Source organism: Fonticula alba (genome assembly GCF_000388065.1).
Source record: "Fonticula alba strain ATCC 38817 unplaced genomic scaffold supercont2.2, whole genome shotgun sequence".
Taxonomy (NCBI): domain Eukaryota; order Rotosphaerida; family Fonticulaceae; genus Fonticula; species Fonticula alba.
The window spans coordinates 2,474,944-2,487,999 of record NW_009242972.1 but is presented as its reverse complement, the minus strand read 5'-3'; the positions used below and the strand labels follow the sequence as shown (position 1 = coordinate 2,487,999).

Below are 13,056 nucleotides of genomic sequence, written 5' to 3'. Positions count from 1 at the left end.
GGGGGGGGGGGCGGAGGGAGTGGTCTCCTGAAGGGGGGTGATCTGAGGGTCCGAGTACCTGAATGGTGAGCTGGCGGCTGATGGATGTGTTGCCACCGTGTCTCGGACAGAGAACGGCAAACCAGCGGGCAGGTGGGGGGCGGGGAGCACGGCCAAGGCGCCGTCGCGCTCGCGCCCCCATTCTTTGCCCGTAGCTATTCTCGGCCTGCGCCGGTTTCGGCGAGGAAGCCTCGACTTCGGGAATCGTATCGAGGTTGCTCTGTGCACGGATCTTGTCCAGCCCCCCCCCCCCGCCTCCGGTTGCTGCGGGTCGCGAGGGGACCCCGTGTAATGTGCGTGCCGTGGTTTGGCCTGCGGATGTATGTGCGGAGAGACCAGCCGCACTGGATGCTTGCCACCGGCTGGACCGCGGCGCACGCCCCGAAAGGGATGCGAGCAACGCCCCCGGGGGCGCGGGGAACTCTCAATCTCGGGCGTGTGCGGCCCGCACGCCCTTTGGGAAATATAGGGTTAGAATCGCCTCGGAATGTGGCCTGCTGATCAGACACCATTTGCCAGGCAAATGCCGGTCGCACAGGGTGAATGGCGGCCGTGCTGTACGTCCGAGCGGGCAATGGGGCCTCGCCTGCAAGTGGGCAGGAGGATGCACCGGCGCGCTTGCCTTGGACAGCGAGCCGCGACCCACCCGCGCCCCCGGCAATGGACCGTCACGAAGCTTTTTTTGAAAAATGTAACGGCCCTGTGCCCAATTTCTGGCCCCTGCCAGCCTCCCGAGCCTAGCACGCGCTCTTGTCTCCCTCCTTTCGAGGCCCTGGGCCGGGCACAGGCCCCGGTCCATCGGCCCGCCAGATGTCGCCCCCTGTCCTCGTTGGTTGGGGCCTGGAAGTGGGCACCGCCAGCAAGGCCGGGGATTCAGGGAAGCCTCCACCCAGGGGGAAAGGGGGGGGGGGGCAGGAGGGCCCCACCCCCGTTTCGCCCCCCGAGGAGCCCCTGGATGACCCGGGGCCTCGTTCGGCGCTTCGCCCTCCTCACCGAAAGGGGGCCGGCCATACGCGTGCGCGCGCACACACACATACACACACATACACACACGCACACACCTCCACGTTGGGCGCGCGGCTTTCTCCCACTGCTCACCCAGCACGCCCACGCGAGAGGCAGGGGTGGAGGGGGATTGTTGCCCCCTTTCATCCACGTTCAGGGAGGCGACTTAGACACAGCCCGCCCTTTGGATGCCGAGGCACCACACCGGGGCTTCTGCAAAGGAAGATCCGGACGTTGATCATGTGGAATCCACGCGGGCCTCCGGGCCCAGATTCGGCGCGAGATTGCGCCCTTCACGCGGCTTTCTTCCGTCACAGGCCACCGGACGGCCGAGACCGGTCCGACGGGAGTCAGGGGATATTTTCCCGCGCTGCTGGCCCGCAGGTACGCCCACACGTCTGCGCGCGCGCGCGCGCGTCCACGAGCCTCCCCTCCCCGCCCCATACACGTATAATCCCGAGAGGGGGCCTGCGCGGGTTGGAGAGGCAGTGGGGGCGGGGACGGAGCGGTCTCCCCCCTCCCCCCCTCCCCCCCCCCCCCCGGCCACACATTTCTCTATTCCCAGGCCGGGGGAGAGCGTCGCCGACCCAAGGACCCCCGCCCCCTCCGATTATCTCTCTTTCTCTTGCACTCTTTCGGGTGCCTGTCAGCTGTGCGTGGGCCCACTTGGGCGCAGGCCCCTTGCCGTGACCCAGCTGCGGGGTGCTGCGCGGGGGGGGGGGGGGGGGGGGGGAGGGCTGGCTGGGCGGTGTGTCCCCATCCCGCGCGAGGCCCCGACCTGGCGTTCGCGGCCATCATCCCGGGCTGGCCCGCGGGTAGCCACCAAGTTTTTACGCATGGCCAGGCCACACCGGGCCCGGGTTTCAGGTCCACTAGCACCCATGTCTCCGGGGCCGTGGGCCGGATGTGTGCGGTGCGTGCTTGTGTTTGTGCATGTGCGTGTGCATGTTGCGTGTGTGTGTGTGTGCGTGGCGGGGGGAGGCGTGCGGTGGCAGAGAGCTTTCAGAGACACTCTCAAGCCCAGTCTTACGCTCCCCGCAAGACTCCCGACCAGATCCCCCCATCATCATTTCTGCTGCCGTATGCCCGCCCCCCCCCCCTCCCCCCGCGCCCGTCCTCACGTCACTTTTCGCTCGACCCGAACTCGCTCGCTCACTCGCTCGCTTGTTCATTCCCCCGCCACCCCCACTCACCTGGTCCCTTCTCTCTTCCTTCCCCCTCCCGCCCCCCGTCCTCACCCCGCCCTGCCTCGCCCCGCCCCGCCCCTCGTTGCCCTCTGGTCTAGTCTCCCACGCTCGACGCTCCCGGAGAAGAACCGCCACCCATTTTTCATCATGTCCACCGACGAGGTTAAGGACAACCCCATGTGCGCGGGCTGCCACGTCAAGGCCGCCACCCTGCAGTGCCCGAGCTGCCTGAAGATCCCGCTGCTGGCCCAGTCGCGCGGGTCCTTCTTCTGCTCGAATGAGTGTTTCAAGTCCGTGTGGAATGTCCACAAGCTGGTGCACCTGGCGGCCGAGCGTAAGTACGCGCCGTACGGGTCCATCGGCAAGCCCATGTTCCGCGGCGAGCTCTATCCCTGGCCCCTGTCGCCTCTCCGCAAGATGCCGCCCGGCTGGAAGGGTGTCTACCCGGACTACGCCAAGACCGGCGAGCCGGTCAGCGAGCGCCGCTGGCCGCGCAACGCCATCCCCGTCCTGACGGCCGAGGAGGAGCGTGCCATGTGGAAGGTCGGCCGCCTGGGGCGTCAGATGTTGGACCTCGGCGCCCAGGCCATCGAGGTTGGTGTCTCCACCGACGAGATTGACCGGATTATCCACGAGGCCATCGTCGAGGCGGATGCTTACCCGAGTCCGCTCAACTACATGGGCTTCCCGAAGTCCTGCTGCACGTGCGCCCGTCCTGCTCCCCCTCGCTGGCTCTGCTTTTCGCTGGTCCACTTTTTTATCACCATTTCCCCTGGCGCCCGGCGCTCTGACCGCTGTCTCTTCGATCTTCTCCCTTTCTCCTCCCTCTCCCTCCTTCCCTCCCCCCCCTCTCTCTCTCTCTCTCTTCCTCGCCCCCCCCCCCCGGATTGCATATGCAGTTCGCTCAACGAGGTCATTTGCCATGGCATTCCGGATGCCCGGCCGCTGGTTGCTGGCGACATTCTCAACATCGATGTGTCGGTCTACCTGGAGGGCTTCCACTCGGATCTGAACGAGACCTACTTCGTGGGCGAGGTTGACAGCGATTCCAAGCGCCTGGTCTATGCGGCCCGTGAGAGCCTCGAGCTCTCCATCGATGCCTGTGCGTGTCCCTCCTCTCTTCCTCTCCCTCCCCTTTTTCTCTCTCCCTTTGCACCGCGCGGTTCCTTCTTACTTACCGTCGGCTTTCCTTTTTGGTCTCTCCCACCATAGGCAAGCCGGGCATGGCCTATCGCGAGCTGGGCAGCATCATCGAGACCCGTGCCAAGAAGGACAACCTCAGCGTCGTCCGCAACTTCTGCGGCCACGGTGTTGGCCGCCTCTTCCACGGCCCGCCCAACGTCCCCCATTACGCCAGTATGTTTCCCGCCCCCGTCGAGCCGTTCACCCCCCATTCTTCCTGGCCGGGTTTTCTCCCAGGTGAAGCAGCACGCGCAAAGCACCATTCTCACACCTTCATCCCCCCCTCGCCACTCCTTTGCACACACAGACAACAAGACCTTTGGCGTCATGAAGAAGGGCCATGCTTTCACCATCGAGCCGATGCTTAACCTTGGCACCGTCAAGGAGATCATGTGGCCGGACAACTGGACTGCCACCACCTATGATGGCTCGCGCTCCGCCCAGTTCGAGCACACCCTCCTGATCACCGACACCGGTGTCGAGGTCCTTACCCTTGGCGAGGGGCTCGATGGCAAGGACGGTCGCTACTTCGGCAGCCAGTACGCTCCGAAGTACCGTCACCTCGACGAGACCGCCTCGGAGAAGGCCCGCCGCGAGGCCACCGAGCAGACCGCCTAATCGCATGCGCCCCGTTCCAGATGGTGTCAGCTCTCCTCCCTGCTGGCCTCCTTTCTGCCATGAAAGGCAAGGAGGAGGTGGCACATTCCCCTCCTTCCTCCCCCCCCCCCCCTCTCCCCCCGGATGGCGCGCGCAGAAGCACATGCATCCCCGCTGTTCCCCCGAAGTTGCCCATCTCCTCCGCTTGTTGTGGGATGTCACTTGCTGGCTCCTGTCCCGCGGGAGGGGCCGGGCGACAGGCCAAAGGAGCCCAGTAGCCGGCGGCGCATGCACCACAGCCCGCGCGACCCAATACATGCCCCCTCCTCCTTCTCTTCCTCTCCTCTGTGACTGCCACCATGTGGGGGATGCATTTTCCTCTCCAAGTGTGTATGGATGTGTGTGGATGTATGAATGCATGTTTATATATAGAGATGGCATCGGGGCCGCGAGAACACTGACACACAGGCACCGGCCAAAGTGCGTGTAGCGTGCGGGGTATCGAAAAAAAAGAAGAAGAGACAATGCTGACTGCCCCATGCATGGCCCGCCGCCACTTCGACAGCTTACTTCCGATAGCGGAGTCGACGGAAGTTGAAGTGAAGCTGCAGAACGCCACGATCGAACGAGCAGCGGAAGCCCTTCCGCGGGGCCATCTCCCACTTCTTGCGCATGATACGGAAGGCAATATCCTTTGGCAGGAAGGGCCGGCGGCGGGGTGGTTGGAGGGGAAGGAGTCAGCGGTCAACGGCCACGGCCAAGCAGGGCGAGGGGCAAGGCGAGAGGGAGAGAAGGAGCACGGGGCATGCCGGGGCACAGTGGGCGCACCTCGTACGGCGCCCCGGCGCTGATCTTGAGGATCTCCGTCGGGGGGTCCGGCCCAGGCGGCGCCTCGGGATCCGGAAGACGAGTGTATGTGGGCGTTGCCCGGGGGTCGATGAGGTCGGGGTAGAAGATCTACGCGTGTGCGTGTTTTGGGAGGAGGCCGCGAGCCGCATCGATGGTGGCCTGGTGAGCAACGAATGAAGCGCCGAGCGGCGAGGGAAGTGTGGCAAGGAGTCGGTCGTACGTTGAACTTGTAGCCGAAGATAACCTTCGGCGGGGGGTTGTCCCGGTCGTAGTGGGTCTTGTTGTACTTGTTCCAGTCGAAGCCGGTTTGCACGCGATTGAAATACCGCGGTTTCCGGGGGCGGTACTTGTCCCCGGCCAGCATGGTAGACAGCTGGTTGCCATCGCTGCCACCCAATGTGTCGAGACTGATGAGATCGTTGAAGAGCTGCTCGTCCTCGCTGAGGCCCTTCCGGCGCTCGGTGGAGTACATTTCGATGGCAGTCTGCATGGGCGCACACGCGCACGCGCGCGCGAGCACACACACACACACACACACGCATGTCCGTGAGGGCAGCACATTTGCGTGGATATATGTCGGTGTTAGTGCGCTGACAGGGGGAGGGGGGGGGGGGGAGCGAAGGGCGCGATCGACGCCTGAGCAAATGCTCCGGCTGGGTTGGGCACGTACGTCGGATGGATCGAAATCCTCGCCAGTGACCGGGACCGACGGGTCGTCCAGCTGCCGGACATCCACCAGGTCGCCACCGCTCTCCTCGTGATGCCGGCGCTGCTGCATCAGCTGCGCCACGGTCACCACCGGACGCGGGGCCAGGCCACCATAGACCTCCTCCTCCGGCTCCTCTTCCGGCCGGTCGCCGGCGTCGGCCGCGGGCCGGGCCAGGGCTGCATCTCGGCCGAAGGCGTCCGTCTCAGGCGCCGCGGCGCGTCGGCTGCCGCGCTTCTCCAAACGCTCCAGACGTTCCAGGCGCTGGGCCAGCTGCTCCACATGGATTTCCCGCACTCGAGCCCGAGCGCGATAAACGTGGATGGCCTTGGCGACGGAGTTCCAGAAGTCCGTGTCCACAAGCGACGAAGAGCGCAGCTTCTGCTGGACATCGAGCTTGATCTCATCAAGCTGTTGGGCAGCCAGATGGCAGGCAAGGCATGGTCAGCATTTGGCCGGGGCAGGTGGGAGCAGAGGAGAGACAGACGGAGGGAGGAGGGGCGTGAACAGTGCGCAAGGCATACCTGCTTGGTGGTCTTGCCACCCAGTAGCTTCTCGATGGCGACGGCGGCATCGCCATGCACCCCGGCGACCGTCGTGCTGACCGTCGAGCCGGCAATCAGCTTTGCGCGCTCATCCTGGCAGATGATCAGCAAGTTCTGCGAAATGAACCAAAGGGTCGCGAGCGCCAAACAAATCAGCAACCGCAGCAGGGGGAGCAAGAAGGAAAAAAAATACGAAACAAAGAAAGCTTCTGGCGCCCGGATGGCAAGGCCAACGTACCGACCAGAAGGCGGGGAACTGCTCGGTGTCGATCTCGTGGAAGAACTGGATTTCCGAAGTCAGCTCGTCCAGCTCCTCCAAGGTCAGGCCCTGGAAAACTTCGGCCGGGTCGTCGATGGCAACCTCCACATCCAGGCCGTCCTCGGGATCTTCCTCCTCCTGCGGAGTGGAGCGGGCCCCATCGGGGCCAGCATCCCCGGCGGCGGCCAAGTCACTCTTCATGTCGCCATGACGTGAGGGGGGGCGGATGTCCAGGCAAAGTGCAATGATGTCGATGGGCTTGGCACGGCCGGAGCGGACGCGGATCTCAGCACGAGCGCGTGCCTGGCGGACGTTAAACTCGGCCTCCTTACGCGAATGCTCACGCATCAAGGCCTCCTCCTTCTCGGTGAGTGATGCATGTCCCATCAGGGCGCGCTGTTCATCCAGCTGCTGGCGACGGAGACGCAGCTCAGCGGCCTCTTTCTGCCGGCCGATGCGTGTGAGTGTGCGCACGTGCAGGATGGAGTAGGAGGGGGCGGGGAGGGAGGGAGGAGTGTCAGCAACGACGTCCATGGGCCAGGGCGGCCTCCTTCCGCAAAGAGAGTGGGGCAATGCGCCAGGGCCGGTCAAGAGACAGGGCGAGCAGCCCACAGGACGGCGGTAACGTACAATGCACCGGTTCCGGCGCTCCTCATTGCGAGCGGCGATCTGGCTGGCGGTCAGGCCGAGGGTCTTCTTTTCATGCTGGATCTTCTTCGACCAAACAAAGAGGTCTGCCGAAGGAGCGGCAGAGGCGGACCCGGGCGCCGGGCGGCTGTCACCGTCCAGGTCAAACTCGTCGTCCGACAGGACGATGCGACGAGAGGAGGACCGGCGCTCAGGCGACCGGCGGGAGGACTTGCGCCGAGAGGACCGCCGGCGGTCGCGCGAGCGTGACCGGTCGCGACGCGACCGCCGAGACCTCCGAGAGGACCGCCGGTCACGATCGTCCTCGTCCGAGGAATAATCCAGCGACCGGGAGCGGGAGCGGGAGCGAGAGCGCCGACGATCGCTCCGACGTCGGCTCGAGCGGCGCCCACTGCTCCGAGAGCTGCGATCGCGACTGCGGCTGCGGCTGCGGCTGCGGCTGCGACTGACATTGCGGTCACGGCCGCGGTCGCGGTCGCTCCGGCGCGAGGGGGACCGCGACCGAGACTCCGACACCGATCGGTCTCGCCGGGAGGACCGGCTGGACCGACTCGGCCGAGAGCGGTCGGGGCTGCGGGAGGACATCAGGCGGCGCTTTTACGGCGTGCCCTACACACCACCGGCAGGAGGAGCAAATTGGCTCGGGTGAAGGGAGCTGAAATCAAGGGGGGGGGGAGTGCGAAGAAGGATCGAGAAAAAGGCAAGATACAGGATGGCAAAGGAGAGCCAGAGAGGGAGAGAGGGAGATAGGAGGGGTGGTGGAGCTTGCCAAGGGGCGCATTGAGCATGCCCTGGTTCACTAAAAGGCTGGCCGTGCCTCGGGTGAGGGGCGCCGGGAGTCGAAGGAGGGCGGCGCAAAGGAGGTGGTGCTGATCCCCCCCCCCCCCCCCCATTGTCAGCACCACACGCGCGCCCGCCCACACCACACACGCACAGACAGGCTTGCGCCTGCAGGCCTACCCAACGCCACCGGGGAGTCCCAACAGAGAAGCAGCGGGAAACTTGCGCAGTCGAAGCCGGAAGGTGCGGCGGCAGTTGAGGGGGGCGGGGCGATTCGCCGCGTGATCTATTAAAAGCGGCCACCTGACAGATGATTGTGGTGACTGAGGTAGGAGTGGGGGTGGTCCGAGTGGTGCTGGTGCGGCGGCCGTTGCTGGTACTGGTGGGCGGTCAAATCGGCGGGGCTGTCCTCGGCACCGGTGGCGGTCAGATAGTCGGCCGTTTCGGCCAGGGAATATTCGCTGATCAGGTCGCGAACGGCATCGCTGTGTGCCGGAGGGTGGAGGGACATGGAGGGAGGGAACAAGGGGCGGGTTTGCCGTTATGGTGTGTGTGGGGGGAGGGAGGTCAGAGAAAGAGGGTGAGCGGAGGCAGAGACGGGCCGAGGCGGAGAGAGGGAGGGGAGAAAGCGCACTAGCACTGCATAAGTTCCTCGTGGAAGTCGGCATCCGACTGGGAGGGCAGATATGCGGTGTACTGACGGTAGTATGCCCGGCGAGTGTTCATACGCGAGAAGGCGGTGCAATACTCGTGGAAGGTCTTTGCGAAAGCCCGAATCCAATGGTCAGTGAGGGAGTGCACCGGCGGGGATGAAGACACCCAAATGCAGGCACAGCCAAGGCCGGACAATGGAAGGAGGGGGGCGGGGGAGGAGGGAGTGCTCGGCACGCACTGCTGCAATGCCAGTCCAGTTGGACAGGAGAAGCCCATCAGGGGCTTGGTTCGGGGCCGGTTCGGTGGCGGCCGGCATCGCGGCCGGCTGGCCAGACACAGCAATCTGAAGGGAGGCCGGTACCCAGGGGGCGAAGGGGGGCGGGCTGGAGAAGGCCTGCCGCCGGAAGCCCCCCCCAGCTGGCAGGTGGTCGTGCGACATGGCAGCCGCCGCGGTGGCCGCCTGCTGGCCCAGGGCCAGGAACTGCGCCGTGGTCGGCAGCGAGCTGGGGGCATGGCTGGTGGACACCAGCAGGCCGCGGTGTCTCAACCGAGCCAGCGCATGATGTACGTCATGCGCTTCTAGCGAGGGCGCCGCGCCAGGCCCGCCAGCCGAGCCCGAGCTAATCGAAGCCCAAGCGGCGATCAGCCGGCCGGGCGGGCCGCCCGGGGCTCCGGCCAGCCGGTGGTCCGGCCGCAGGAGGTTTGGCAGCATGTCGCGCAGGGTTTGGCCCCCGGTGCCGGGACCCGCACCGCGCCCGGAAAGGGGATACATACCGCCGCCCAGGGCAGGGTCGAAGTCGCCCCCCCCGGCTCCGGCCAAAGGAAGGTCCCCGACCGCCCGCGGCCAGGCAGACAGAGAGGGGGTCAGGAATTGCAGCCGCGAGTCCGGCACCAGGGAGGCAATGATGCCGCCGAGGCCGGCCGACCCGCCGGAGGCCGACCCCGGACCGCCGGGCGTCGAGGGCAGCCGCATCGGCGCGGTCGCCAGCGCCAACGCCCGGGCGATGAAGCGGTTGTTGACGCCGAAGGATTCCTTGGGCGCGAGGCCCGCCAGTTGGCTCTGGCGGAAGTGCGACGAATTGGCGAAGGCCGAATTGTCGAAGACAAACTGCTCACGAGGGCGGGCGTCAGTGGGAGAAGCACGCGGATCGGCCTTCCCATGGGCGGGGAGCGATGCGTACCACTGCATCTGCGCATTCGGCCAGGCGCCGGAGAGACAGCAGCACATTGTACGGGGCCAGCACCACGTCCGAGGAGCCGCGGATTTGGGGAAAGATCGAGGATGTTTGAATCTGCGACCGGGCAGTCGGGTCCATGTCAGAAGGCGCACCCCACAAGGCCCCGAGCAGCGGGCCGGCGAAGGGCGGCGAAGCCACCGCGGAGACGCACATGCTTGGAGGGGAAGTTGTCCACAAGCCACTCGAGAGTCCGGCTGCCGACGCCGGCGCCCGTTCCACCGCCGATCGAGTGTGTCAGCATGAACCCCTCCAATCGGTCACACGCTTCGGCCTCGCGGTTGATCATATCTCCAAGGAGGAACTCGAAGGCCAGGTCCGATGGCGCGTCGGTGCCGGCCCCACTGGTGGCCGACTCCCAGTAGCCCTTGGTCCAAACGTTGCCGGCTCCGCCGCCGTCACTGCCTTTGAACACCCGGTCGCGTCGGAAGAGGTCGGCATGTGGCCCGACGAGCACCTGGTCGATGACCTGGGGGGGGGGGGGGGGGAGGGGAGGGGGGATTACATGTACACGTGTGTGTGTGTGTGTGGGCATGGTCGATTGCCGGAGCCGTCCGTCCGCCCCCGGTACCCAAAAGACAGGGCGTGTCAGGGACTGTGCGCACACAGGTGCAAGGATGTCTGGAAGCTAGGCACGAACCCGTGGCTCCAGATCGGCCATCACCAAACGCGGGACCCATTTGTGGTCGGACACTTGGGAGAAGAAGATGTCCTTCATGTCGGAGGTGTGTTGGCCCAGGGGGGTGGACTGGACAACGCCATCTGGCGAGAGGCCATGCTCTCGGCAGAGAGCCGACCAGTATGACAGACCGACTGTGCTTCCGGCGATGTCGGTGGGGGCAGGGCGCGTTCAGCGTCAGACAGGGACACCTTGTTTGCGGGGAAAGGAACGGGTGGCGGGGCGGGAGAGGGCCAGTTTGGCTGGCTGGCTGGCTGGCTGGCTGGCTGGCTGGCTGGCTGGCTGGCTGGCATTCGCATGTGGCCGCACCCTGGTTGCCACACTGGCCGAGCTGGATGCTAACAATCTCCTTCGACATTGCTGCCAGAGGGCAGTCGTGCGGAGCGCCGGTCTGGTCCGGCGATCGGAGGCGGCAGCGAGGAGTGCCCTTGGCAGTTGAAGAGAATGGAGGCGAGGCGGGGAGAGCAGCAGGAGGGGAGGAGACGGGAGGCCGGTCTGCCGCTTGGGAGGGGGTCAACACACGGCAAAAGACCGGGCGAATCAGGGAGCAGGGCAGAGGGCGAGAGAGAGAGAAAGAGAGAGAGAGAGAGAGAGGTCCGGAGGCTGGTGAGGCGATCGGCACGGTGCCGCCGCCTTGCCGCGGCGGGGGACGGGGGAGATCGCGCGCTGAAGAATAACTAGATTCGCTGGTCCGCGAATCACGTGTGGTAGATGGCAAGGCGCTCCATGAGGGCGCTCCCTTCCGCGCGGTGGCCGAAATGCGAATGGCGCACGCCCACCCGGGCGCGGCTGCCATCGGCAATAGCCACTTCTCCTCCTGCGGGCGACCAATCTCCCGGGGGCTGGGAAGCGGGCTGGTCAGCGGCGCCCCCGTTACCTTTTCCACTTTCTCCGGCTCCCGACGCGGGGAGATGTCCAACCTTGGGAGGGGGAGGGGGGGGGGGGGGGACGCACGCGTGTGTATGTGTGTGGAAAACTGACACCGGACTGTGATCTGCCATCCTCGCCCCCTCTTCGCGCTTCTCGCCTCCCCGTGCCGAGAGCAGCTCCCCACCGCATGCACGGGATGCTGGATGAGTGGCAAGAAAAAACAACAACACCAGACTGCACATGCACGCACGAGCGCGCACCGCAGAAGCGGCCAAATACAAAAGAGAGGGTGTCTATTCGCGACAGAGGGGGGGGGGAGGGGGACACCACGTGCACACGAGAGGGAAAGCGCATGGCGGAGATATGGCAGGGGCGGGGAAGGATGTCCAGTCTCGCGCATCTCTCAGAGTGGAGTCTGTGAGTATGTGTACGTGTGTCCTGCGCGGGGAGGGGGAGAGGGAGAGAGAGGGAGAGGGAATATCGCCCCCGTCCCGCGTGCAAGTTCGTCATACACATGCGCTTACATGCGGTGAATGATGTCGTTGGTCATGCCGGCAAGGGCCTCGAAGCCCTCGTTCTGCATGGTCTCCCACCAGCCGAAGAGGAACTCGTTGCAGATGATCCGGAACCAGGGGGTGACAACAGGGGGCTGGCCGGCCTCGCGCAGCTTGACGTCCTCGTCCAGGATGGCCTTGAGCTCGTCCATGGAGACGTACTTGGTCTCGCTGATCTCGTTGGGGTTGGGGTTGGCAACAACACCGGCGCGCTTGGCAATCAGAATGTAGTCGACTGAAGTGGCGGGTGCCGCGCGGAGAGAGAGAGAGAGAGAGCACCAGTCGATGATCAGCCTCGGTCAGTGGCCAGGAGAGGCGGGGGGGGGGAGAGAGAGAAAGAGAAAGGGGGGAGAGAGAGAAAGAGAAAGGGGGGAGAGAGAGAAAGAGAAAGGGGGGAGAGGGGCGGCATTGGGAAGGAGGTGTGTGCGCGTGTGAATGTGCCGGCGCGGGGAACGCACTCTCGTGCTCAGCCCACTGGCCACCGGAGGGGGCCATGTAGTGGATGCGGGTGAGGAAGCGGTAGTCCTCCAGGGGGAGGGCCTCGGGGGTGATGCCGAGCTCCTGGACAAGCTTGCGCTGGGCAGCGCGCTTGGCGCCGACACGGTTGTTGGACTGGTCGAGCTCCTGCATCGCAGGGAGGGTGCGCGTGTGCGAGACAGGGGGAAGGGGAGGATGGGGGGGGGGGCCCGAAGGTCGATTGTCAGTCGTTGGTCCTCGGCAAGGAGAGGAAGAGAGAGGGAAGGAGGGAAAGGAAGGGGGACAGCGGGCCCGTGGGAAGGAGCGGGGGCAATCGCGCGGGTGCGCACCTCCTTGGTGTAGGCCATGTGCGAGCAGCAGGTGTTGGTCCACAGGTCGGGGAAGGTGATCTTCTCCGAGGCACGACGCTGGAGCAGGAGCTCGTTCTTCTCGTTAAAGAGGAAGACCGAGAAGGCGCGGTGAAGGAGACCCTTGTCGATGTTCTCGACGAGATGGCCTGCATCGGGGAGAGCGGGAGGGCGGCGAGGAGGGCGCGTCAGACGGATGTGAGGGCGAGAAAACAAAGCAGAGCCGAGGCCCGGTCGGCCGGATCCGACGACGCACAGTTGACCTTGGTGTCGTAGCCGATGGGGTTGTCGTCGTTGTCAACGACGACGATGGTCTCGAGCATGAACTCCGCCTGGACCGGGTCGTAGGAAGACAGATCGACGGGGGGAGGGGCGGTAGAGACGGGGATCTCAGAGGTGACGGTGGGGGTGGACATGGTGGCGGGAGGGGGGGGGGGGGGGGG

The 13,056-nt window shown here is 65.5% G+C and overlaps 4 protein-coding genes across 4 annotated transcripts; 1 reads left to right on the top strand and 3 right to left on the bottom strand.

Annotated features, from left to right (window-relative positions):
* The first annotated feature begins 2,027 nt into the window (after nt 1-2,027).
* On the top strand, nt 2,028-4,152 carry H696_01535 (methionyl aminopeptidase). Its single transcript, XM_009495432.1, has 5 exons — nt 2,028-2,124; nt 2,330-2,935; nt 3,131-3,333; nt 3,444-3,587; nt 3,721-4,152. The coding sequence occupies exons 2-5, from the start codon at nt 2,379-2,381 to the stop codon at nt 4,029-4,031; spliced, it is 1,215 nt and encodes a 404-aa protein (XP_009493707.1). The 5' UTR covers nt 2,028-2,124; nt 2,330-2,378; the 3' UTR covers nt 4,032-4,152.
* Nucleotides 4,153-4,411: 259 nt separating this feature from the next.
* On the bottom strand, nt 4,412-7,602 carry H696_01534 (hypothetical protein; the record flags this gene model as incomplete). The annotated part of the gene is made up of 7 exons (XM_009495431.1): nt 4,412-4,702; nt 4,839-4,967; nt 5,080-5,343; nt 5,530-5,976; nt 6,090-6,224; nt 6,349-6,813; nt 7,000-7,602. 7 exons carry the CDS (start codon nt 7,600-7,602, stop codon nt 4,577-4,579), a joined length of 2,169 nt encoding a protein of 722 aa, XP_009493706.1. The 3' UTR covers nt 4,412-4,576.
* Nucleotides 7,603-8,045: 443 nt separating this feature from the next.
* On the bottom strand, nt 8,046-10,948 carry H696_01533 (hypothetical protein). Its single transcript, XM_009495430.1, has 7 exons — nt 10,675-10,948; nt 10,327-10,499; nt 9,841-10,155; nt 9,633-9,743; nt 8,690-9,559; nt 8,432-8,556; nt 8,046-8,282 (listed from the first exon to the last, which is right to left on the bottom strand). Exons 1-7 carry the CDS (start codon nt 10,721-10,723, stop codon nt 8,087-8,089), a joined length of 1,839 nt encoding a protein of 612 aa, XP_009493705.1. The 5' UTR covers nt 10,724-10,948; the 3' UTR covers nt 8,046-8,086.
* A 563-nt stretch (nt 10,949-11,511) lies between these two features.
* H696_01532 (isopentenyl-diphosphate delta-isomerase) lies at nt 11,512-13,041 on the bottom strand. The gene is made up of 4 exons (XM_009495429.1): nt 12,870-13,041; nt 12,596-12,762; nt 12,248-12,413; nt 11,512-12,024 (listed from the first exon to the last, which is right to left on the bottom strand). The coding sequence occupies exons 1-4, from the start codon at nt 13,027-13,029 to the stop codon at nt 11,756-11,758; spliced, it is 762 nt and encodes a 253-aa protein (XP_009493704.1). The 5' UTR covers nt 13,030-13,041; the 3' UTR covers nt 11,512-11,755.
* Nucleotides 13,042-13,056: the final 15 nt, after the last annotated feature.

Excerpts from the sequence above, each read along its gene's own strand:
- H696_01535 (XM_009495432.1), top strand. The coding sequence starts at position 2,379 with ATGTCCACCGACGAGGTTAAGGACAACCCCATGTGCGCGGGCTGCCAC. Across the intron at positions 2,936-3,130 it reads TTCCCGAAGTCCTGCTGCAC|TTCGCTCAACGAGGTCATTT; the intron begins GTGCGCCCGTCC and ends TTGCATATGCAG. Across the intron at positions 3,334-3,443 it reads CGAGCTCTCCATCGATGCCT|GCAAGCCGGGCATGGCCTAT; the intron begins GTGCGTGTCCCT and ends CTCCCACCATAG.
- H696_01533 (XM_009495430.1), bottom strand. The coding sequence starts at position 10,723 with ATGTCGAAGGAGATTGTTAGCATCCAGCTCGGCCAGTGTGGCAACCAG. Across the intron at positions 10,156-10,326 it reads TGGCCGATCTGGAGCCACGG|GTCATCGACCAGGTGCTCGT; the intron begins GTTCGTGCCTAG and ends CCCCCCCCCCAG. Across the intron at positions 9,560-9,632 it reads CCGAATGCGCAGATGCAGTG|TTTGTCTTCGACAATTCGGC; the intron begins GTACGCATCGCT and ends CCTCGTGAGCAG.
- H696_01532 (XM_009495429.1), bottom strand. The coding sequence starts at position 13,029 with ATGTCCACCCCCACCGTCACCTCTGAGATCCCCGTCTCTACCGCCCCT. Across the intron at positions 12,763-12,869 it reads CTACGACACCAAGGTCAACT|GCCATCTCGTCGAGAACATC; the intron begins GTGCGTCGTCGG and ends TCCCCGATGCAG. Across the intron at positions 12,414-12,595 it reads ACATGGCCTACACCAAGGAG|GAGCTCGACCAGTCCAACAA; the intron begins GTGCGCACCCGC and ends CCTGCGATGCAG.